This window comes from Prorops nasuta, unplaced genomic scaffold (assembly GCF_024137725.1).
Source record: "Prorops nasuta isolate Cenicafe-Biocafe unplaced genomic scaffold, Cenicafe_Pnas_1.2 PNAS00008, whole genome shotgun sequence".
NCBI classification, from domain to species: domain Eukaryota; kingdom Metazoa; phylum Arthropoda; class Insecta; order Hymenoptera; family Bethylidae; genus Prorops; species Prorops nasuta.
In genome coordinates, this window is record NW_027116805.1 from 8,587,977 (window position 1) to 8,612,109 (window position 24,133).

A 24,133-nucleotide genomic window follows, 5' to 3' on the forward strand; every position below is an offset into this window, starting at 1 on the left:
CTATTGATTTCATTGCGTCCGTGCAGCGTCATTGAGGATTGAGGGAGGCGGTGGCGGCGGCGGCAGAAAAGTCCTACGCAACAGGCTTCTCTCCATCGATCTCGTCCAAATATTACCACAACATTCACCATATCGTATTTCTAATGATTTCATTCACACTACTATAGGCTCGTTCTATTTTGTTCTTTTCATTTAGATTAGTTACACACACACACACACACACACACGCACGCGCGCGTGCTTTGCCGAGAAAGAGTGAACAATTTTTATATTAAATTTTTATTGCACAAATTATACTTCTACCACCATATACTATATGTATAGTAGAAACGCACAATAATGGACTGATTGTTATACTTAATTTTAGCGCAAAAATAACATACATTCGAATCTCTTTACAAACACGTATAAAGAGATTGGAAAATAATACATTTTACATGAAACAATCTTTAAAAAGTTTTTCCTTCTTCTTAAAAGCATATAGATATGAAAGATTAAGTAAGTGAAATGTAATTAATCGATGATCAAATTTACTGGCAAATACGCGTGTGCATCATATTTTAACAAAACATTGGATAGGGAAGTGTGTAGAATATCTATACTATAATTGTCAATTATTAGTGGCGATATTGAGAAAAGTAAATGGAAATTATATATCTGAAATCCTTAATAGTAAAAAAATTACTAATTTATCGTGGTCATTAAGCTCATTTTACAGGTTTTCTTTTAATCAATGGACTTTGTTCAGTCACATTGTTATCATTATTTTAATGCAAGGAAAGAGAAGAATCTGGTCACTTGAATAAAAATATAATCAGAAATTAGATATATGATTAAAAATACTTGGAACTTGCACTGATTAGATTTTAATAATAATTTAAAATTGGAGCGAAAATATGAGGGATGAAGTTTCAAAATGTCTCTCTATATACGATTTATAGAATATTATTGCAGGGGAGATGGATGAGAAAATTTGGATTATTTCGACTGGACAAGAGTGGATGGTTTGCAGTGCGTGTAGGTGGTGAGAAAAAAGGTTGCTTTATACACACGCACGCACACACGCTTTTAATAATTTCCAGTTGACGTAATAGAGGCGAGCCGAGAATTAAGGCGTGCGGGTATCGAGGAGAGAAAATTATATAGAAAAGGACGCGCGGCTGCGATTGTGATCGTTAACGAAAAGAATGCTTCCAACGAAATTGAACCGAAAATTTCGTCAGCTTTTGCGTGCGAGTCGTCGCCGTTCGTCGGTGCGTCGGACGCAAGCATCGCATTTTTTTCTCACGTGCGCTCATGTACACCATTCGAGCGTTATTATATTATATATATATATATAGTGGCCGGGGTGGATGTGGAAAAAGGCAAAAGGCAAAAGGCAACTCTGCCCTCTGATCGCAGCCGGCCTGATCATTAGGTCACACATCTCCTTGATCGGTGCAATGTTGTCAACTGCGTGCGGTTGTATATAAGGTCAAAATTCAGACGTTTTCTACATTTCTGGTTGGAAAGAAAAGTCAAATGGTTGCGATCCTAAAATATAGCAGACTTTCACCCTTTCGCTTGGAGCGCGAGCTCTTGCACATATATATTCATACATATATATATTAACGCGCGCCTTCCTGCGTTATTCCTAAACACCCCTATTAGTTTCGACACAAACCAATAAACTATTACTATATAACGATATACGAATAATCAACAAGAAAGAAATAAAATTGCAAACAATAGAATCAAAGTAATTGACGTACTTTTGAAATGGAAATCAATCGCAACCATAACGAAGGTGAGAATCTCGAGAATTAATGATTAAACAAATAAAAGTTAAGTGTTGCAGTTTATACAAAAAAATATGAAAAAGGTAATAGATAAGCTTCGTTAACACGGTTCATTAAGCGTAAAGAAATAATTATATAGTAAATTCGAATTTACTCTGCTCATTCAAGGTTTTCAATTTCAATGCTTTTTTTTGCTTTGGTTTTTTATTTGTTATGATTCGTTCATAATCCTCGTTTCGCAGAGTAACATTTACATTCTCTTTGGGTCTAAGAGCATGCGAAGAATAATTGGTAGAGCGAGATTGTGCAACCCATTTTGCCCGCTCGTACACACACACACACACACACACACAATAAGCGAATAAGAGGAACGCGGAGAAAGCCTTATTCGCAGCAAACTCAGAAATTTCCTGACACTTCACTTTACTAAATTATCGATTATGAAATGCCTTTCTTTTTTAGTCCTATTTTGTTTTCATTCATATATGCACCCCAGTTTTATTCTTGCCATGCATTTACACTCGACTTTTTTTTTATTTCTACCATTTGATAAAATTAGATTACTCTTATATCAATTTTATTCCGCGCCTCTCTCTCTCTCTCTCTATCTTTATAAGCATAACATCCATTATAAATGACAGGTCAGATAATATAGTTTGCTTGGTTGGTAGAAGACGGTATGCGTAGAAATAAGAGGCAGGGGGTATGGGTTAGAGGGGTCAGTTACTTGCGAAATACACACATTTGTCTATTGTATTTTGATTTATGTTGGTAAATTGAGAAAGACGAGAGCGAGCTTGGCCCTAGATATACGTTTGGATATATGTATATCGAGTGTGCGAGCGAGGTTCATTGGGGTGTCTAATAAAAAAACTGTAAAAGAGCGAGTCAAAGAGAAGAGCGCCAGAGATTTTCAATAGAAAACTCTGTGTTTGTGCAGTGGCTTCAGCTATTGACATTGCGGCGCGATAGAACAATCCATTCATTTCTATTTGTCAAAATATACTAGAACAATCTATCGCGAACAAAATAATAATATCAGAGAAATATGTTAATTTCAATTCATAATAAAATTTCCTCATTTTTTTCATACGAGTTTGTCGCTTGTAGGCTACAACACTCGTGAGTTGGCATATTAATTCATCTTGTAAAAAGAGAATATTAGTGTAAAATTTACACCGAATATCGGGCTGCGAAATAGTAAAGTGAAGATGGAAATATTGAAAAAGAGATAACCATGCGGTGCGTATATATTATACTATTTCTCATAAGACGTATTTTTAGCATTACACCAGAAGATTTGAAATTGTTACGAAAGCATGCAAATAAAATATACACATCGTTAACGACTGCACAATATGAGATTTGCGTGACATGGCGCGCGCGTTATAAGATTATTCGTATATAACTACTTCCGGGGGGCTTCGTTAGACTCCCTAACGATACAAATCGACTGGAAATTTTCAGATTTATCTTTCACAAAAGACATGCACAATTTGCTTCCTTAATTATGACAATTTGTCTAAATATTTCTGAAATTCTTCCAATCCGCGATATTTGAATGCCTGATCTATATGTTATAATTTGCTCTTTTTCGCTTTTATATTCTCTATTCCTTCTTTTGCCCATTAAATTCATCTTTTGTTGTACAAGTTAAATGATTAAAGGGAATTAATCTTGCTTGCACGCGCATACACGGGTTCGATGAGCTATTACGCGCGAATATAAAGTAACGATATGTATACATATATATACAAAATTGATTGGCTTTCGCCCACACAGCCAAAAAAACCCACGTCGATGCATCTATCTATGATATTAACATGTGTTTCTATAAAACGATAGTACTAAGTAATTGATGCTAATTGAAATGAAAATGTAGCTTGGGTTAATTTTATTGGAAGAAATCTATATATTATTCTTATATTATATTTTTCTAATGAAATAAAAGTTTTATATGTTAATCATATTATATTTCTTATACAGAAGAAAGAAGTTGTACGAGTTTCTACATCGATATATTCGACGATTCGTATAAGATAATAATGTTGACAAGCAATGCCATCGTGACGTAACACACGTACGACTGTGTTACTTTTTCTCACCCTTGGATAACATTTGCTTGGCAACTGCAGCTGAGAGATGCAGAATCTATAAGGGATAAATGTCACACGCACACGTAATGTGGCTATGGGGGATATTTTGAAAGAAGGTAAACATTCGATGGGGCAAGTTGTATAGGAGCGTACTTTCGAAAAATCCCAATACTTTCTTACAATTTTATTTATTCGATTGTTATTTTTAAAATTGTACCTTTAATCAATAATACTTGTTAAAAAACTGTATTTGTTGATTGGCAGATTGCATTTACGAATGGAGAAGACAGGAGGGGAAGATATGAGCCAACGAAGAAAGAGAAGACCGAGTGAAGTAATGGTAGAGGAGATAAGAAATTGAAGGAGGAATGGGGTCGAAAAGACCAAACAGTAGTAGAAATAAAGAGTCGAAAAATTTCGTTAAGTTAAACTAGGAATGAGAAAAAGGCTGAGGCGCGCGAGAGGCGAATAGAGGCCTGAAGGAATATAGAATTAAAGAGGAGAGAGTCCTCGAGTATAATTATAACGAGACGAAGACTTTGCTGAAGAAGGAAATTGCCAAGAGAATTAAGGGCTGGAGGGATTAAGTTGGATAAAAGAAGGAACTCTGATACCAAGAGCGTAATAGGCCTGAAGATGAGGTGTGGGGGGTGGCTGACACACACGCGCGGGTGTGTGTGTGTGTGTGGAAAGAGCCAAGTGGGAAGATGAATGGGAGGAAATGTGTGAAAAGGAAGAAAGATTAGGAAGGGGTGAAACGAGGGGGTAGTATAAGGCGCGCAAGCATATAGAGCATGGGTGACCTGGGTAGATGCGCGCGCGCGCTGTGAGCCTTGGGTAAGGAAGGGAACGAATTGGGGTTGTTGGTGGGAGTTGCGTGTGCACGCGAGGGCGCCGAGGGCGCTACTGTGATTCTCTAGGCGCGCGCACATGTATATGTATATATATGTACGTAGAGGATTGGAGCGAGCGTGGCGCTTTTGCGCGTGTGCGTGTGCGCGGTGCCGGGACGTCGCGTCGTCGGGGACTACCGATCGGGTCGCTCTCGCGCGCGCCCTCCCGCCCAGACCGACCGATGCACGCGCGCCACCAGCCAGCCAGACGTCCACGAACGGCACGAACGACTCGCGGAAGTCGGACGGACTTACTACGTACGTACGTACGTACGTACGACGAACGAGGCAGCCTGCAATCAGCGAGCGAGCGAGTCATTCGAGACTCGACCACCGTGCCGCGTCGAGGTTCTTCCTTGCCTCGCCTCGCCTCGCCTCGCCTTACCGCGCACGACTGTACATGTATACCACCGAGAACGTCCCGCAGGATATCAAGCCCGAAACCATGAAGAGCCACTGAGAGAGAACCGCGAAGAGGAGCTTAGCCATTTTTCACATCCCAACCAATTTTTCTCAACTCCGCAACTACACTATTACCTACCCTTCTACTCAGCCCTACGAACGAACCCCTTCTGACGTCACGAGAGATCCTTCTTCAACCAAATCCTTCGCGCATCTATTTACGTAAGTATGCCATATATTTTCTTTCTCTTCCATCAAGGTGACTTAGTGTGACATCTGTGTGCCATCGAATTTTAACGTATAAAGGATGAGTACGGTTGAAAGATCAACTGGGATAATCTTCTTCTTCTTCTTCTTCATTTTTTTCTCTTATACATATTTTCTCACAAGCCTTCCATCTGTTCTCGTCCAGTTTTTCATCTTTCTCATCCTTGAATTTTAGTCGAGAAAACTAGTTGGATTGATTTTATTATTATATAGAATATGTGACAATGATACAAGGCGTGAAAATTCCACAAAGTTTGGTGTTTCGATAAACTGGCGTTGTGCTCGTTTCAAAAGTGTTGACTGAAAAGTTTTGACCTTGTGATTTTGGATAGATGAATAATTAGGGGGAGGGGAGAACTGGTTTCACGCGCGAGTCACCATATTTTTTGCCAAGTTTTCGATAATATTGCTATAATTTATCCTTCATCCTAGTCCTTCTCGTGAGAAGGACTAACAATCGACGTTGAGGAGATGCGCGAGGTTGAAGAAAGGGGCTGTTTTACGGCTGGTTATCTTGGGCCTTTGAGAGAGAGAGAGAGAGAGAGAGAGAGAGAGCTACTGCAGGCAACTGTTGCTTCCTTGCATTTTATTTTATGCTTCAACGTGACCTCGCGTTACTTTAATTATTTCAGCTCTAATAATAATAGTACGTTTACAACGAATAGCTAGCAAATTGTTGAAATATTTAATATTATTTTTTTACGGAACGAGACGCATTCAAGATGAAATCTAATGAGAATACCTGAATGTAATCAAAATATTTTCATTCACATCATTCTACAGAGTCATTTTTTCTCTTCCAACGTTTAACAAGTAAACTAACAGTTGGAAATTCAGTTTTACCAATACTTTAGCCCCTCCCTTTCCTATCTTTTACGCTCTACGTTCAATTAACAGTTTTTGTCGTTACTCCTTGGAGGAAATGTAAGTCGTGCCAGTCTCATTGAAATCGATGAGATAAATATGCGATGTGACAATTGAGAATCTCGTGTTAAAGGGGCATTAAATGATAAAGCAGAAAAGGAATAGGAATTAAGACTCGTGGAAGATCGGTGGGGAGCATTAGTTTTTCGTCAAGCGGCAATCGCCTTTTAAGGAATTACTACCGATTGCAGGGAATTTGGTGTAATATCGATAAAAAAATGCAATGTTTAAAGGGATTGGAACGGTGGTTGAAAGGTAGGTTCAGGAAGGTATAGAGGAGCTGTGCGGAAAATCCGGTCGGCGACCCACGTGGTCTATTGATTTTCTCGGCCGCCATGAAACTTCCCTTTCTACTTTATATGTATATATATATACATGTATAGGTACATGTTTCCCAAATATTTCCCCTATTTACAATTAATCCAAGCCACCTATCTTTGCCAAACCTTATGTAGAGTATCTATCAAAATTATTCTCGACCTTGCTCATCATCGCTTGTAAACATATTTCTCGCATGTGTCGTATTTTAAATGGTTACCCTGCATTGTAACAAGAATTCCACCGTGTCACACGTGTGCTCCCAACTTTTATTCCGGCTTATTGAAATGGACAATATTACCAAGATAATTGCATAATTTGTGCAATTATTTCTCTCTTACATTATTTATACATATTATATTCTTATTAATTCTATAGCATCGATATAATGTTTACATTAATATTTATCATACACACGACTGTGTTGATTTTGTTGGGGAGAAACATTTGATCGGAGGTCCTGAATATAGAAAAGCATTGCAATTATTGTTGCATTTGAGAATTGGAAAAAGAAATTAAAGTGGCATAAGGTGTAGTTTTAATTTGTATATCCAAGGCAAATATACATGTATATTGTACATATAGAGGATAGGCAAAATTCTATAGACATGCTTCTAGCGAATCGGATCGATGATAGATTATCTTAGCCCTGTCCGTCCATGCAGTCGTTACTTTAAATACAGTTGGTACTTGGATCGAAGCTTGTCTATGTTGACTCGAGATCAATGAAACATGACGCAATACTCGAAGGAGGAAGACGGGCAGAAAAATTGCAACTTCTTATCCTTCTTCTCGAAGCATAGCTACCAATCCCATGGAGTTTTATCTACCCTAACACACACACACACACACACACAAATCTCCTTCTCTTATTTACTTAGGAACGAAAATTTCACTATAAATGGTCAAAGGGAAAAATGATATTTTATCCCGAGTGCTTAACTTTCGTATAGAATCTTTGGTGTTCTCGATGAACATTGAGAAAGATTGCGGCGTGGTTGGTAAGGCTGATGATTTGGCGGGAAGAGCGGAGAGCGCAAAGGGGGGAAATGTGCGTGAGGGGGCCCGGTTAGTTTCACTGAATGGATCATGCACGCACGTGAATAAAAGGGCCACGAGCACAGATATATATATATATATATATATAATAGCCTAGCCGCGGAGATTGTATTGGTGAGCAAAAGCTGTGCGAAGCGGCACAACTGCCAGACTTGGGTTGCCGGTCGTCGTTGAACACAAGGGGAGACCCGGGCGGGACGTCACCCCTCGTACTCTCCCATGAAACCCTGAAACCCTACGGCGCCCGTGAAAAAGCCCTCCGTGAAATCTTTCAACAAGCTGCACCTTTTAATCCACACACGTTTCAAATTCTCTCTCCCCCCCACCCCTATCCTACCTAATATGCCTACCTTACCGCTCTGGTGCGAAAACCACGTATTCCCATATCTCGAAACGTTCCGTTTGATGATTCACTTGCGAATCATTTGTGTGTGTAGATCTTTTAATGTACGTGTCTCTGTTTGTCGAGAGACTTTCCAAGTGTATGTTAAACAAATTTCGATAGGACAGTAGACTTTGAGTATTTCTCTCTTTTCTCGTTCTTAAGAAAAAGTAGAGCGAGGGGTTTTATGGAAAGTAGAAAAATTTTAATGACAAGTCATTCGACTGATATTGCGGATGGTTGTTAGAGCGTGGTGCATGGCTCGATTTGGCGAGAAAAAATTACTCAATTATAATGCAATGTTTAATCACAGCCTCCTTAAAGCTGTTGTGAAAAATGGATTTTATTATGCTTTTCCAGTTTAACCAATGTTGCACAATACTCTTTTTTTTCAATTGAATTACAGTGGTTGGAATTTTCTCTGGAGGCAGCTGTACTTGTGCTATCGCAAAACTGTCATATCTTTTAAAAGAATAAATATTATTCGTTAATATTTGTAATGTATAATCGTCTGATTTAATGGCTCACAGATATAATTGACTCGATTCGCGCGCATTGTAATTGTTGAGTATATATCCTACGATCCTACCTATACTCATTTGTCATTCCTATTATGTGTAATATAGAATTGAAGGAATTTAGCTCTCTTATTTATTTATAGAGAATGTAACTTTGACCCGTTTAGCTGTAGATAGCATTGTGGATTTTATCGATTGGTTTAGGAATGAAAGTTTGTTGAATAAATTTGCGAAGCTATAAAGAGAGAAGAGATATAAGTCTTAGGGGGAAATAACAATTCCACCATTTCTCGTATATCCGTCAATTTTCATTCACTTTCTTCCAACTGCAGCAAATTTCCATTGATTCCTCTTAAATTTTATTTTATCCCGCAGACCCGAAACATCTGCGGAGATTTCTATTGAATTCTCCTAAAAGCATGAAAATGTCACTAACATTCAATTATTCCATTTTTTCATTGCTATATTTGTGCATGCTATATTTTTTATTTTCAACTAAGTATTTTTTTGCTCGCGAGTGCAATTGATCCGGAATCAGAGAAGAGTTTGGGTCAGCAAATTGAAGATGTTTATTATTGGTGATACCGCCAAGTATACCATATTCAGCATACTTGGAAAAATTTCGAAGACTTTTAAAGCAATTTTTTAACTAGGCAGCTCACTGTTACTCAATGCACGTTAGATATTTCCACACATCTTGTTGTATTGCTGTACTAGTAAAATCTATACTGTGAGATCGTTAGAATAAAGCATGGCTTCCCTTATATCCCCCCTTTTTATCGGTATAATTGTATATGTATATAGCCATTTAAAATAATAAGATCCTATCAAGTCTCTCTCTTCGATTGAAAATTATTGTCATTGTTGATGAAGGGATTTGTAAAATCATGCATGCATCTGCAGGAAGCGCGCTGAGCTTTCGCTACTCGACGAATACTAATCATCTAAAACTATTGTGGGATAATAAAAAACGTTAGATAGAAAACTATTTTTTTTTTTTACAGAATAATTATTATTAATCTTTGTCTTTTAATTGTTCTCTTTTGCCCAAGCTTCTAAATAATTCGAAAGTTTGATATTATTTAGAATAATCTTTAGACGCGTAGATTAAAATTTTAATGTTGCGACGGTAACTAATAACAATGTTTTTTCTTTATACTAATTACACTGGTCGTAATAGAAAATATTATAACTTTTTCATAAACGTCAAAAGTAGCTGACTGGTTAATGTGTGGAGAACAGGTTTTTGTCACGGAACATAGAGAAAGGTGTGTACCCAGAAACGAATTTCTCATTGGTCGATTCCTTAGCGATCTAAATATGGATATGGAAATTAGCTACGCTGCAAAACTAATCATTATCGGTTTTATTGATCGTGATAGCAAGACTTTGGTGTTGACAGATCAACTCTTTTTAGTTGAGAAAACATTGTAAGCAAGATTGAAGCTAACTAATCTCCACTGACAAACAGTCCGGGAGATTCGTTTTTAATCTTAATCAATATTTATATAGCAAAGACTCTCTTTTCTACATATATATTGCTAAATTAAAAATGTCACGCTTTAAACTTGAGAATTTCTCCACGTCTCTGCAAGTCTCTCTAAAAACACAGGGGGTCTTTGCTTAGGCAAAAAATGTATATGTATATAATGTGGAGATTGTAGCAATGGATAAGAGATTCTGGAAAGAGTTTGAAAAATAGCAATTGAGAATGTTACGGGAATTTATACTTTACTGCGGTAATTACAGTGAAACTTAATGACATTAAATTAAGCATATAAGAAATGCAAAGAAAGCATTTTTTACGGTAATCGAATGAAATATACTGCTTGTTGCACACGAGATGGAAAGCTACATTGTATGGTCCAGTTATCGAGATTACAGTGCATGGTAAAAATCAGTATAAATGACCTAATTTGCTTAATCAAATTCTTATTCTAACGCGAGACGTATACTGCATTTCATTAAATTTTGCTCGTAGATTGGATTTTTTCCTATTAATTGATCAGCAGATGCAATATATAGTATAGCTATAGTTATCATAATGATAACAGAGGAATTTAAATATGTAAAAAGGAAATAATTTGTTTTTCCATATACATACAGCTATAGTATGAGATGAATTATTTGGAGTTTGATTTCATCAGACGAGAAGGAAAGTATCGTTCTCAACTGTTGAAGCTATTTAGAAAATGTCTTAGCGGCTTGTTAGATGCGAAGAAGCGAGAGAATCCTCTCTCTCTCTCTCTCTCTCTCTCTCTCTCGCTCATATAAAATGGGAACAAATATACCTACATGCACACAACTGTCGAAAAAGAATATATTGATTGTGCTATCTGGGCAGTTTGTAAGCTCTCTTAATTATGGATCGAAAGAGAGAATTTATCGAGACCGGCTTTATCAAAAGTTTATTATCGCCTATAACCGCTGACCCGTCAGGAATAACTTGACATGGATCAATAATAATCAAGTTATGGTTAATAATGTATTTTAGTGCTTTTAACAACTATATACCTATGGTTTGTTGTTCGTAGCTATAAAATTATAGACGATTGTACTTACCTATTATTTTAAAGTTTGATACAATAAGATATCGAGAGAGAGAGAGAGAGAGAGATGGAATAATTTTTATTTGGAGGGATAATTGAAAACCGTCAAGCTGAGCAGCGCTATTCTTTTCCCATGTCATTTGAAAAATGCCTTTTTTCTTTTTTGCTATCCTTAATTCATTTGGCTTATCGCTTCGCAGTTTGCAAATATCCTAACCCGCCTTTTGTGCTGTATACAACATGTAATTTACATTGGCAAGCTTTCCGAAATACTTTTTGTCAAAACAATAATATATAAATTACTGACCAGTTTGAACAAAAAATTTTATGTACAAATACATTAGGGTGGTCGTTAAAAAAAAAATTTTTTTGACGGATCCCCAAAAACAACTAGTATTTGATGAGAAACTACAGTGGTTGAAACCTGAGGCCAGATAAATGATGGAAACATGTGCCTCATTGCGATCAAATATAATTTTCGAAGAATTTTTCAGTTTTTCGCTGATAACTCATTAAATATTCGATTCTATGAAAAGATGCATATAACCTTTTCTCTGAAGAATTAAATTCTGCATAATAAAGGTTCTATACATTTTTCTTCTAGAATGCATAGTAATCGAGATATTGCTGAAAAATCGATCCTCTTTTTCGTTTATACACATTATATTGATATGTTTATATGAATAATTATTTTTAGTTTACCGTACAATTAACATATTTTATTAAATTAAGAGAAATAAAATGTGTAACACTAAAGCGAAATAAGAATAACTACTCATATGAGCATATGTCAATATAATGTGTATAAACGAAAAAGAGGATCGATTTTTCAGGAATATCTCGATTACTATGCATTCTAGAAGAAAAATGTATAGTACCTTTATTATGTAGAATTTAATTCTTCAGAGAAAAGGTTATATGCATCTTTTCATAGTATCGAATATTTAATGAGTTATCTGCGAAAAACTGTAAAATTCTTCGAAAATTATATTTGATCGCAATGAGGCACGTGTTTCCATCATTTGCGTCAGGCCACAGGTTTCAACCACTGTAGTTTCTCATCAAATACTAGTGGTTTTTGGGGATCCGTCAAAAAAATTTTTTTTAACGACCACCCCAATATACATGCATGCATGTGTGTGGGTGATTTCTTCCCCTGTCTCCTCTATATAAATATAATAATAAACTCTTGTCGCGTCTTTTCCCTCTTAAACATTTATATTTATAATTTAATGCTATAAAGTAAAAATGTGAAGGTAGCATATCTCATCCGTGGAGCTAGATTATTCGCATTAACCTCATCTAGGTATATCTCTATACAAAAAAATGTATTTACAACGAAAACTTGGTATTTATCATGGGTTTTTCCATCGAGCTGAATCTTTCTTGTCGAGCTCTCTCCTTCTCATGGCTAAACGACTGAAATTGATCAAGCGTGATATTTGAAGGGAGAAAACGGAGCGAATTGATAAAAAATAAGAATGTTCTTTCATGCTATCGAGTTTTAATTTTTACTTACTTGTTTTTCCAATTTCCATGAAAGGACATTAAAATCCATCAGCTACCGTGCATCCATTGTCCTATTCCTCTTATTTCCTACACTTTATCAATAAAAAGGAGGTAGGATCCGCTCCCAAGATGAAGTGCATGCTGCAGCAGCAAAGGAAGAGTACGTCGAAACTTGCTGTTTCGCTCAACTCGCAACTGGCTCGATGCATTATTCAAAGACCAAAGCGATACGATAAAAATTCAACGGTGGAAAATTGATACCATCTCACTTGTACACTCTAGCCAATCGTAAACTACTCGCGTATACTTGGCAATTTTTTAAATTGATCAATTGACTAGAATAAAAATCCCTGGAGGCTTTCTCTTTTAATACGCGGTGCAACGCACCAACAAATGAATGTAGGCATGACAAAAGCGAGATGCGTGCCTCTTGTGATCAGAGAGAGAGAGAGAGAGAGAGAAATGAAATTGTTGAATTTTCAAATTTACAGATAAAATGTCAAAGAGTGGAAGCGTGAAGAGTCTGAAGGATGGGGAGAAGGAGGGAGAAAAAGGCCCTTACGATCCTGTGACAACAGCCGATGGCGGAGACGAGATAAAGCTAGAGGCAAAAATGTCACTTTTGAACGGTATCACTGTGATCGTTGGTTCAATTATTGGTTCCGGCATCTTTATCAGCCCGACCGGAGTCCTCAAGTACACCGGTAGCGTCAACGCCAGTTTACTCGTCTGGACAGCCTCAGGAATTTTCTCTATGGTCAGTTTTCACCTTTCATCAATCTCAATATAGCTTGGTCGTAAAATTGCAAATATTAAAAAGTCTCTATATAAATATATAATAGGTTAAACGCCACGCGCGCAATATCCATCCGAGTGTTTAACCTGCAACCGAAAGCGCGATCGCGCGCGCGCGGCAAACACATTTATATAGTGTTGAAATTATTTTACCCGATTATATTATTACCATATAGATTGGAGCATATTGTTACGCAGAGTTGGGATGTATGATAAGGAAATCTGGAGCGGATTACGCTTATATCATGGAGACTTTTGGTCCATTCTTGGCCTTTATTAGACTCTGGGTGGAGTGCATGATAGTTCGACCTTGCAGTCAGGCAATCGTTGCTCTGACCTTCAGTATTTATGTCCTGAAACCAATGTTTCCTGATTGCTCCCCACCGGACGATGCTGCAAGGTTGCTCGCTGCTTGCTGCATATGTAAGTCTTTACCTTTTATTTATTTATTCGCACGTGCGCTCATGCACACACACACACACTCTTTTTTTCACACAATCTTTTCTCTCTCACCCCTTTATGTATTATACAACTACACCTCATCACTTGTTCTCTCTCTTGTAAATTTCTTCTCTCCATGATTGCCCTTAGCCATATATATATATATATACTAAGTATAAGCACCGGAACATCATTTATAGACGCGGCACACAATGGCACTGAATTAATATTCCCTATGAAAAGAAATCTGGCTGATGATAGAGAAAAATGATTGAACAACATCGTCAATTTTCTTGCCTGGCATGATCAATATGTATACCTATAATGCAGCCCCAGCCATTGGGAACTATTCTAACATTTCTTCTACTGCTGCTGGAGGAAGGGGGGGGGGTGGAGCTGCCTCTGATTGGATGGAGATCATCATTAAGCGAATTATTTTAATTGATATCATTTTATTAGCAGCTCTATGTGATTAGGGTTCTTTCATCAAGTAGATGCGTATGATTCTCCTTTTCCCCCTCGTACACACGTTATACACGCATAATTCATGCACTTGCAATGGTTACACTTATACTCGTAACGATTTCAAACGATTAATTTGATGATTTTGTTGCAACGACAAAGAGTCATATTTTTAATATCGAGAGATTTGAATTTTATAAAAAGATTGCTGAGAGATATTCCACGAAGGAGTGGAATCTCTAGCTGAGGCTATGTATATATTTATAGATTTCTTTTGATTAAATTTGATGGGATTCGCGATGTAGGGAGCAGGCAAAAGTTGCTGGCTGCTAACACGTGTAAGTATGACGCTTTGACTGTGACACATTAACTCGTTAAGGTACCTTCACCTTCACTCGTTACGTACAATAAGCTCGCATTATTACATTTTGAATGGTCGTAAGATCCACACACACAACGGTCATGCGGCTACCGTTACACTTTTTCTCTCTTTCCCCCTGCACACGCCGCACTCTTCTCCTTTCATCGCCCCTTCTCTCTCTCTCTCTTTCTCTCTCCATTTTAAATGCTACATTCCTAATTTACCTCACATTTTTATTAAAACCTATTATTGATTATTTTTATACTATATAATTATACAATTGAGACACATAATTTTCACCATTTAAAATTTCTTCCTTTGTCTACATTTATTGGTATTATTAACGTGCGACTTGTGTACAAAATAATTGCATATCAAATAAATGATTTTATTTTTATCGATATAAAGAAACAAATAAATAATAAGGCTTAACGTTAAGCGTTCGAAAGAGAATTTTCACAAGCTGAAATGTTGTTTGAACTAAGCTGCAGTAGAAAATGGAAATTATTAGGTAGGAAAAGTTCTGATAGAGTTGGGGGCTAGAAGAATGATGAGAATTTTCTAATGGCTATACCTTTATTTTATATGTTTTTTCATTATTTTCTTCTTAGCGCGCGCTTGCGCGACACGTAAGGGATGGTATATGTTTATTCTTCCGCCGCGACGTCTGTCAGTAGTTAACGTCTCGCACGATCAGCTAGCTCTAGCTAAAAAGCTCTCTCATTACTATATAGCTTTGTAACTAGATTTTTCTCCTCGCATAAACCTATAGCAAACTATATCCAAGTTTTTAGAGCAGATACGCTTTTATTACTCTCGCTCCTCATCCCAAATTCATTTATTCTCTTACCAAATAAATTTGTCATTCCTCTTCGTGCTTTCACTTTCAACTCGAATCGGAATTACAAGTACTAACATTTTCGCCTTTTCATCCAATTTTCTTGAATAAAGTTAACGAAAGGATAGTATATGCTTACGTGAGATGAAAATGGTAAATTTATGCAGGGAAGAAAGGAAGGATCGTATAGCAGAAAATTACTGCCAATTTGAAATGGAGTTGTAATAGCCTGCAGTGTGTTGTAGACTAGCTATTATGTTAGATGAGGGAAAAACATAGAGTCCGTCTCGTACGTTATACGCCTTAGGAATATCTCGAGGATTCTCTGTCGAAATACTAGGAAGCAATTATTGACGAATGTCAAATATTTCGATCAAGTACGTTCTCCTGCAGTGCCTTTTCTCATCTCATTTCAACTTTACTTTCAATCATCCTTCTTCATAAAAAAATTCTTGTACACTGCATTGTGTGCATATATCTCTGTAAATTTTAACATTGATCTAAGAAAGTGTACCTGCTCATATTAATTACAGACGCATGATTCTTTGAAAGCACATAACAATATATAATATTTAAAATAATAATCCAAACTCAAGGTCCAGTAATATTATCCTGCGCATCACAACCGAGCTATTTCCCAATTCAAAGGCATGTGCTGCTTTTTATTGCCGAGAGAAAATTAATTTGTGCATGGATAAAGGAAAATTTTTTATTTTCCATGATAAGCGATTAGGTATTAATAATAGTAGAGTTAGAAAGAGGATTGAGAGGTTTGAAAGCTATATATATATATATATATATATATAATGATTGGGACAAGAAGGAAGTCGAATTCTGTGTAAAAAGATTGAGTCGGCGCGGCGCGGGCGTGGCGTATTGTATATTGTGGATCGTCGCGAGTAATGAGGTAAAAATAAGAAAGAAAGCAAGTGAGTTGACTGTGTTAGTTAATAGGAAATGACATTGCCGCAATTTATCGGAAAGCATGGAACGAGAATCCTCTGGCAACTCTGCTCCGATTTATCTACAGATGGAAAAGTCAACTTTTTCAAGCATCTCCTCTCGACTCTTTTCTTTCAAACTCACATTTTTCCATGGACTAACAATTTCCTCCGAGCAACCTCGCGAGCTACCTCATCGTCTTAACTTTAAATTACGTCCATAGGGATTTTTCTTACACAGCTATAAAGGCCGACATGTATGACCTTTCCCCTTTCCCCAATAATTATCGCCCGGGCCATTACTCATTAGTATACATACATTATATACTATTTATTATTTTATCTATAACATTCATTCAGTTTAACGCATTTTGCAGGATTCGCTTGATTTGACATTATTTCGTGTTGCGATAATACTTGCATTGGATTATGTGTATACCGGCGCATTTCTGTAAAACGACGATGCGATATACGCGCACGCATACAGTATAGAAGCAACCGCATGCTTGTGTATATGCATATAGCAGGTTATACACTCGTGTACTAACCGTAAAACGCGATAGCCCATGCATGCTTTCCTCTTTATTCTCAATTTAACTCAACTGTGAGAAACGTTAGAAACTATATCAAAGCTGTGTGTAATGAACGGTCCAAGCAAATTTTGTCAAGTCAGAAGGTGATGTACAGCCTGATATTTCCCGTATACATATAGGTGTAGTACACGATGCAACCATCTTTTTCTTTTTTTCCAGTAATTTGTTGAATCTTGCATGGAGAGTCGCGAATCAACATTGAAAAACTTCAATGCAGGCCCGAGATGAAATTTTCTATTTTTTTCCTAACGAATATCTTAAAAAATTGCACATTTCCGAATACGCTCCCCCCCCCCCCCCCCTCATTAGTCGTGTCTACATAGACGGCCCTTGCGTCAATCTCACGAAGAATAACATTGTTTTCAATACGCTACGTTTTATCGTATTATAAAGGGGCCTTTGTAGTACCGTGCATGGAATTACTCGAGGTAGACGAGAGATGGATGAAAACGTTAAATAATAAAAAAATTGATGCTCCATATAGTGTGGTCTAGGGATAGTTTAAAAACGAATCGCGTGGCAATACAATTTAGCTTGGCTGAACGGCGAGATTTATATTGGGGAAGGAGGAGAAGAGGGCTTGACGAGGACAGTTAGACTTAGACCCTGGAGGGGCCTAGCTAAGAGATTGGCTGGAGAGAGGCGGGAAAAAAGTATAAAGAACAGCGATGGGGGAGGGAGAAAGAAAAAGAGGAAAATACCGGAGATAAGTGGAGGAAAGCAGAAATAGCAGGAAAACAAGTATAGGGGAGAGGAAAGAGCTGTGGTATATACTTGAGTAAAATCATGCGTATGGCCAAAAAGCTAGACTACTTGCTAATTGAACTAATAAATGAAAAATTGAAGAAAGAAAGAAAAGCAGTGGAAAGGGGTAGAGGATGATGCGTGCATGGATGCGGGTAAATGAAAAGACCACGGAGCTAGGATTCGTAGGCGAGAATAAGCGGGAAGCGAGGGGAGAGAAAAGTGCCGACTAGACGCCGCGCGCAAAGATGATCCTTTTGCGATATGGTACCGCGCGAGGGAAGGGGGCACGTGTCGAGAATGAAATTCTTTTCCACTGTTGCATCAGTCATTTGTTCCTCTGGTCGTTCGTTCAGCTGAATCGAATCCATCGTCGAGGACAAAGGACAGCCACTCGTACAAGGTTGCTCGCGCAAACTTGTGACGAGTATCCAATGGATGAGGTCCCAAAGACGTTTACCATTCATATATATAATTAATCTTTTATTGTGGCCAAAATCGCGAGTCTTTCAATATGCGCGTATATAGCATAGGTTAAACAAAGAGTAGCTCGCAGTCGAGAATCTTTTCTCTAGTCTATTAGTAGATTGTTCATATATAATTTTATTCAATTGAATGAATGCAATACTGCTGTCTATTATTAATAATTACAAGTACTAATGCTAGCATGACTCAATAAAAATCCACATGAATAGAATTTTTTCAATCGAAAATGTAATTGGCCATGTTCCGCCTAGGTCCATCATTCATTCATTTTTCCTACTTTGTAACCTTTGTAATTCCATCAACGAATCTTTATTGAATAATCATGCACCTTTGGCTAAACCCCCGTTATTTCTTTCTTCTTTCCTTCTTATATTACATTTCTCAGGTTAGATGTGGAATAGCTTCGATCGTCGCGCGCGGTTGTTTCTTTCGTTTTTCTCAAGACAGATTGAAAAATCAGATGTGTAATTGATTTATCGTTTCCAGAGTGAGAGAGAGAGAGAGAGAGAGAGGGGCGTGGGAATTTTTGGTGCAATGAGCGATTGCTTAGTTATCGGCGAGCTAAAAAGCTGACATTAGGTGCAGATGATAGAAAAGAAAAAGATGTTTGTGTACCACTTAATCTTAAAGTTAGCCGCATGCACTTTAATTAAAAAGTTATACGAGTTTGCGATACTTGTTGGTTCCAATAAACGCTCTATCGGAAAGTGGATGGTTTTAGCGATGCAAATGTGATAGGCGAGGGTCTATTGAGGTGCATGCGAATTCATCCATAGCGGCACCAATAGGAAGTTTGGAATGAAAGATTGTTTAATGCTTGGTGCGAAGTAGAATAAAAGTGGCGTATGATATTTTCTTCTTAAAATTATGAAAAATGTTCAGGTTGACAATAATTGAGTAGCTACGCGATGTAGATAAAAAGTGAAGATAATTTAATGACTTGCTATCTGACGTAAATTGTAAATAATGCACTGTTGTCGATAACCATATCTCGCCTGTGTGTTTTCACCCTTGTCTCTGCTAACTCGGCTGGTGCCAGTTGGTCTACTGTGTGTGCCGTGCCGTGGCGTATAAACCGAGGTAACCGGTTCTATTCAAGCCTTACAAGGTACCACAGCCCACTCTGCAGACTATAGCTGAACCTGAAATGGCTCGAATGGCTGAAATACTTGTCCAATTCTAAAGATCAGCCAAAAATAATCATGAATTATCGTCAAAACAGCTATAGTCATGTCAATATACGATTATTCCAAAATCTTTAATAGAACATTAATTTCATTGTTAATTATATCAATATATAGCCTCAATGTGTAAATTATCGCTCCCATATAACGTATGGAGAATACGGAATATCAAGTGTATATCCCTATAAAAAGTCGCGCCGCGCGCTTGCGGACATGGGATTTGAAAAAATAATAAGGTTGCACTTACAATTACAGTCGAAACTTGCTAATCAACCTTATGAATTATTATTGATGCACGCGATTGACAATATACACATATATGTATATATATATATATATATATATTATTAGTGATATAGGCATAATGAAATCAATGTAGTGAAAAACTGCAGAAATTAGCATAAGCACACTCGCGCGTGTAGTCGAAGCAATTAGTCGAAAACCAATAAAACTTGACATGTACCCTAATGAAATCTGACTTGATAAATTTGATGTGTCCTACAATCAAGCAAGATAATCAACTTGGATAAAAAGTGATAGTCGAGTTGAACGATGCAAATTAATGGAAATCAAACGGGTGAAAGGCAGACTCGGGTCTGATACGTGTCTATAAGATTGACAAAATCAATTGTGTGGACCAAGAGAGGAATCGGAATAAAAGATATAGAAATGTCAATTATGCAAATTGGTAGAAAATGGCTGGAGGTTTGAGAAGAGAGCTGTTATTATAAATGTGCAGCCTATATAAGTATTGTGAAAAGCAATATTGAAATACATTGAGAGAAATTCCAAGAGAAGATAAAAGTATAAATTTAATTGCTTGTGTATGTGTGTGTGTGTGTGTGATATTGCAGTTTGTAATGATGTTAATGAAGGTGTTGGTTTGAATAAATATAGTAAATTAATAGAATTAGTGAGATTAGATATCTGTCCATGTGTTATGTGTGACTTTGACACCTTTTTAAATCCTTTCTTCAGGTATTTTGGCTTTTATCAATTGTTGGGACGTGAAATGGGCAACGAGGGTCCAAGATATCTTCACTTACGCCAAACTTGTGGCTCTGTTCATCATCATTTTCGCCGGGGCTTATCAACTGTTCACTGGTGAGTCGAACGACTCGTTCCTCTTTCAAGACTCCTCGCGAGATACGAGAATCCCCATGCGCGATCTTGCGTAATCGCAACGTACATGTACGAGCGAGTAGACGATTACGGAGAGCACTGTGTGCCAATAACTGCACACTCGGATCTAATATCGAAACTTTATCCTGCATGTATACCAAAGTCCATGCATCCTCTTTAAAACTTCCTTCTTTGCTTCGTCCATACGTGCTTCGATTCTCTTGCTATCGCAATCTTTCTCGAACGATTATTCCTGTTATAAAAATTTATTAGTAGTTGAATTTCTTATATGCATATATGTACAGGATTATTCTTTTAAGATTGATGTATCGAGAGATCATTTGTATTAAATTTTCTAAAATTCGCTCGCTCAAATGTTGGTTATAAAAATAACTTTAAAGACGATTCGTTCGAGTGGATGTTGCAAAATGAAAAGTATAAAATTATATTAAGGCGGCCGCGCGCGTTAATGCTTAACAAAGTGTCTTGTCATCCCACGCTTCCCTTAAAACCACACAAGACTATATAACTGTATAAGATATAGGAGCTTTTGAAGATTGCCCACTTGCCGGACGAGACAATTTGCCCAATGAAAAAGGTGGACTAAATACAGATTTCAATTGGAGCATTCAGCTTATTAAGTGGCAGAGATCTATATAGTTTATTCAAAAGCCAAGTTTTATTCCTTTAGGATCCATGCATTCTCGGAGAAAAATTCAAGCCTCTTCTCCTTCCTATTATCCTTTCTCTCTCTCTCTCCCTCCCTCCTGCTTTCACGAGAGTCCCACGAAAAAACATCATTAATAGCAAAAATTGTATCAATTTTAAATTATGGACGATGCCATTTCGATCCTCACACATTCAGTTAATAAATATTTTAAAATTCGACTGTACAGGACACACTGAGCATTTCACTTTCAATGAAACGAAAACGGAAGTCACGTCCATAGCTCTTAGTTTTTATTCCGGTTTATTCGCCTATAACGGATGGAACTATTTGAATTTCATTATCGAAGAATTGAAGGACCCAGTCAGGTAAAGATATTTTCCAAATTTAATGACTATCATTCATAATAGGTTTTCATTTATATAGTATTGAAAAATTACATATAACATATCTCATTCAACTATTAAATAGACTGTTATATTTTTCTTAAATATCTAGTTTTTGAGATGCGTGATGATTATAAGAATATAGACGTGACGTGTAATAATATATAACGTAGGATTAAAATTAAATAATGTTAAGTTTTGCTTAATATTTTCTTTACTGGCTATTTGTAAAATCACATTTTGATAAAATTCTAATTATTATATATTTATATATAGGCTCGATGAGAATTTTCTCACCTCGATTAATTGCAAACGAAGATTTGGCAAAGACGTACGAGTCAATGCCAGAGTGTGTGCTATTAAAATAGTTTTATTATTTAAACAATCAGTATAGATTCCCACACAATTCCGTTTCTTTGGTTTTTATAAAAGCCTATAGCTACTCGTTTCTCGAATACGATTGCTTATTGGAGTTTCATTTATTGAGATTTTCAAGAAATTTATTGAAGAATTATACATATAGAATATAGAAATGATGTAATCGAATCAACAGTTTAGGGAGAAAATTGATAAGAGAGAAGGAAAGGAAGCTAAGAAGCATGATTATTTTTTTCTAGGAATTTGCCGAGAGCTATTGCAATTTCCTGCACTTTGGTAACGGTTGTGTACGTTTTGACAAACGTAGCTTTCTATACTACTCTCAGTCCTGTTGAGGTTTTGGGAAGCGAGGCAGTCGCAGTCGTAAGTATACGCATATATATTCTTATTGTTTATATTTCGTAGGTGCGATATATATTTTGCTTTAGATTGATTTCTATCATTTTTAAATATGTAAATGTACATACGTGTCAATATTTAAAGAAAGAGTATGTATTTTCGTTTTATACAGACATTCGCCAATCGTATCTTTGGATTTATGGCATGGACGATCCCAGTGTTCGTTGCTCTCTCGACTTTTGGTGCCGTTAACGGAATTCTACTAACGTCCTCTCGACTATTTTATGCCGGAGCCTGTGAAGGACAAATGCCAGAAATTTTAACTATGATTCAAACCTCGAGGCTCACGCCCACTCCAGCTGTCCTATGCATGGTAAACAAATCTAATATTATTTATCAATTTCTCCAATTTTATTCACATCCAACTGATCTCTCCAGTTGATTATTCCTCGAGGCATCATTTTAAAGCTAAATTCATTTTTGCCAAAACTCGCGCGGGAGCGCGCGCGATTTAATTATCACGTACCTATATAGGTATACACACCTACTTATTCCTTCTTGCGAAAGATTCTATAGAAAAACAAATGCAAGAGCGCGCAAAGAATGGTCGTCGATACTCGAAGCGTTCGATTATATATTCTTCGACAAGATTTTAAACGCGAGATTCAGCGGCTTTATTGTTATTCAATTAAGATGGAACTGTCCTAGCGATGCAAGTGTATGAGCTAGGCTTCCAAATAACAAATGCTGACAATGACTGAAAATTTCATTTTTAATTTTCGATAATACTCGAGTGTGTGTATGCGTATACATGCGTGCGTCTTTTGGAAAAGATGACAAATGAATGTTGCTGGTATGAGAATGCATGGTTTTATTGTTATAATATTATAGTTAATAGGAATAAGCAAGGAGAGGGTGGCGCGCGAGGTAGGAATTATTGCTCTGGTAATCATTTAATTTGAAACTTGCTCTCTGTGTAATTGCAGGCTCTCTTGTCCTTGTTGTATCTGTGCTCTTCCGACATCATAGCTTTGATCAACTACGTAGGTTTTGTTACCTGGGTGAGTCTTCTTCTTCTTCTTCCTTTTCTCGAGCAATAAAGTAAAACTGTTTCTATATACTTACAAACTCATTAGTTATAAACATCGAGTAAAATATTGATTTTTTACTTTGTTTGTTTTTTTCAGCTGAGTATCGGTGTCTCTGTATTGTGCTTGCCCTGGCTTAGATGGGCCCAGCCAAATCTACCAAGGCCATTAAAAGTCAGCTTATTTTTCCCAATAATTTACATAATTGCTACGATATTCGTCACCGTGGTACCTATGTATGCTAGTCCCTTGGAAACTGGTAAGATATTCTTTTCACACGCACAAACACCAATAGTCCTTCTCAAAGTTAAATGTTTGATTAGTTTATTGGATTATTTTTAAGACTATTTCAGTTTGCTCCCTTACAGTGGAATGTTTCGCTTTCAGGATATGGCTGCTTGATGATGTTCTCGTCGATACCTGTATACTTTCTATTCATTTCATGGAAAAGGAAACCGAGATTCTTCCAAAAAGGAGTCTGTAAGTAGATGCGTGCATCAATCATTAAAAGTATACGATTTTAATGATTATATGTAATCACACATTTGTCTGGAGAGTCGAGAGATACTGTCATTTCGACAATTGCTCCATTATTATTTCGTTTGATTTTTGC

General features: G+C 36.9%; 1 protein-coding gene across 3 annotated transcripts in view; it reads left to right on the forward strand.

Annotated features, from left to right (window-relative positions):
- Nucleotides 1-4,978: 4,978 nt before the first annotated feature.
- LOC136775849 (Y+L amino acid transporter 2) overlaps nucleotides 4,979-24,133 on the forward strand; it is a 32,119-nt gene continuing 12,964 nt past the window's right edge. For all 3 annotated transcript variants that reach the window (XM_066730972.1, XM_066730970.1, XM_066730971.1), the window contains exons 1-10: nucleotides 4,979-5,391; nucleotides 13,187-13,452; nucleotides 13,667-13,913; nucleotides 20,519-20,644; nucleotides 21,559-21,697; nucleotides 22,333-22,456; nucleotides 22,605-22,805; nucleotides 23,419-23,493; nucleotides 23,620-23,779; nucleotides 23,908-24,000. In XM_066730972.1, the coding sequence (XP_066587069.1) occupies nucleotides 13,192-13,452; nucleotides 13,667-13,913; nucleotides 20,519-20,644; nucleotides 21,559-21,697; nucleotides 22,333-22,456; nucleotides 22,605-22,805; nucleotides 23,419-23,493; nucleotides 23,620-23,779; nucleotides 23,908-24,000 (1,426 nt within the window). In that variant the 5' untranslated portion in view covers nucleotides 4,979-5,391; nucleotides 13,187-13,191. The remainder of the gene's footprint in view (nucleotides 5,392-13,186; nucleotides 13,453-13,666; nucleotides 13,914-20,518; nucleotides 20,645-21,558; nucleotides 21,698-22,332; nucleotides 22,457-22,604; nucleotides 22,806-23,418; nucleotides 23,494-23,619; nucleotides 23,780-23,907; nucleotides 24,001-24,133) is intronic.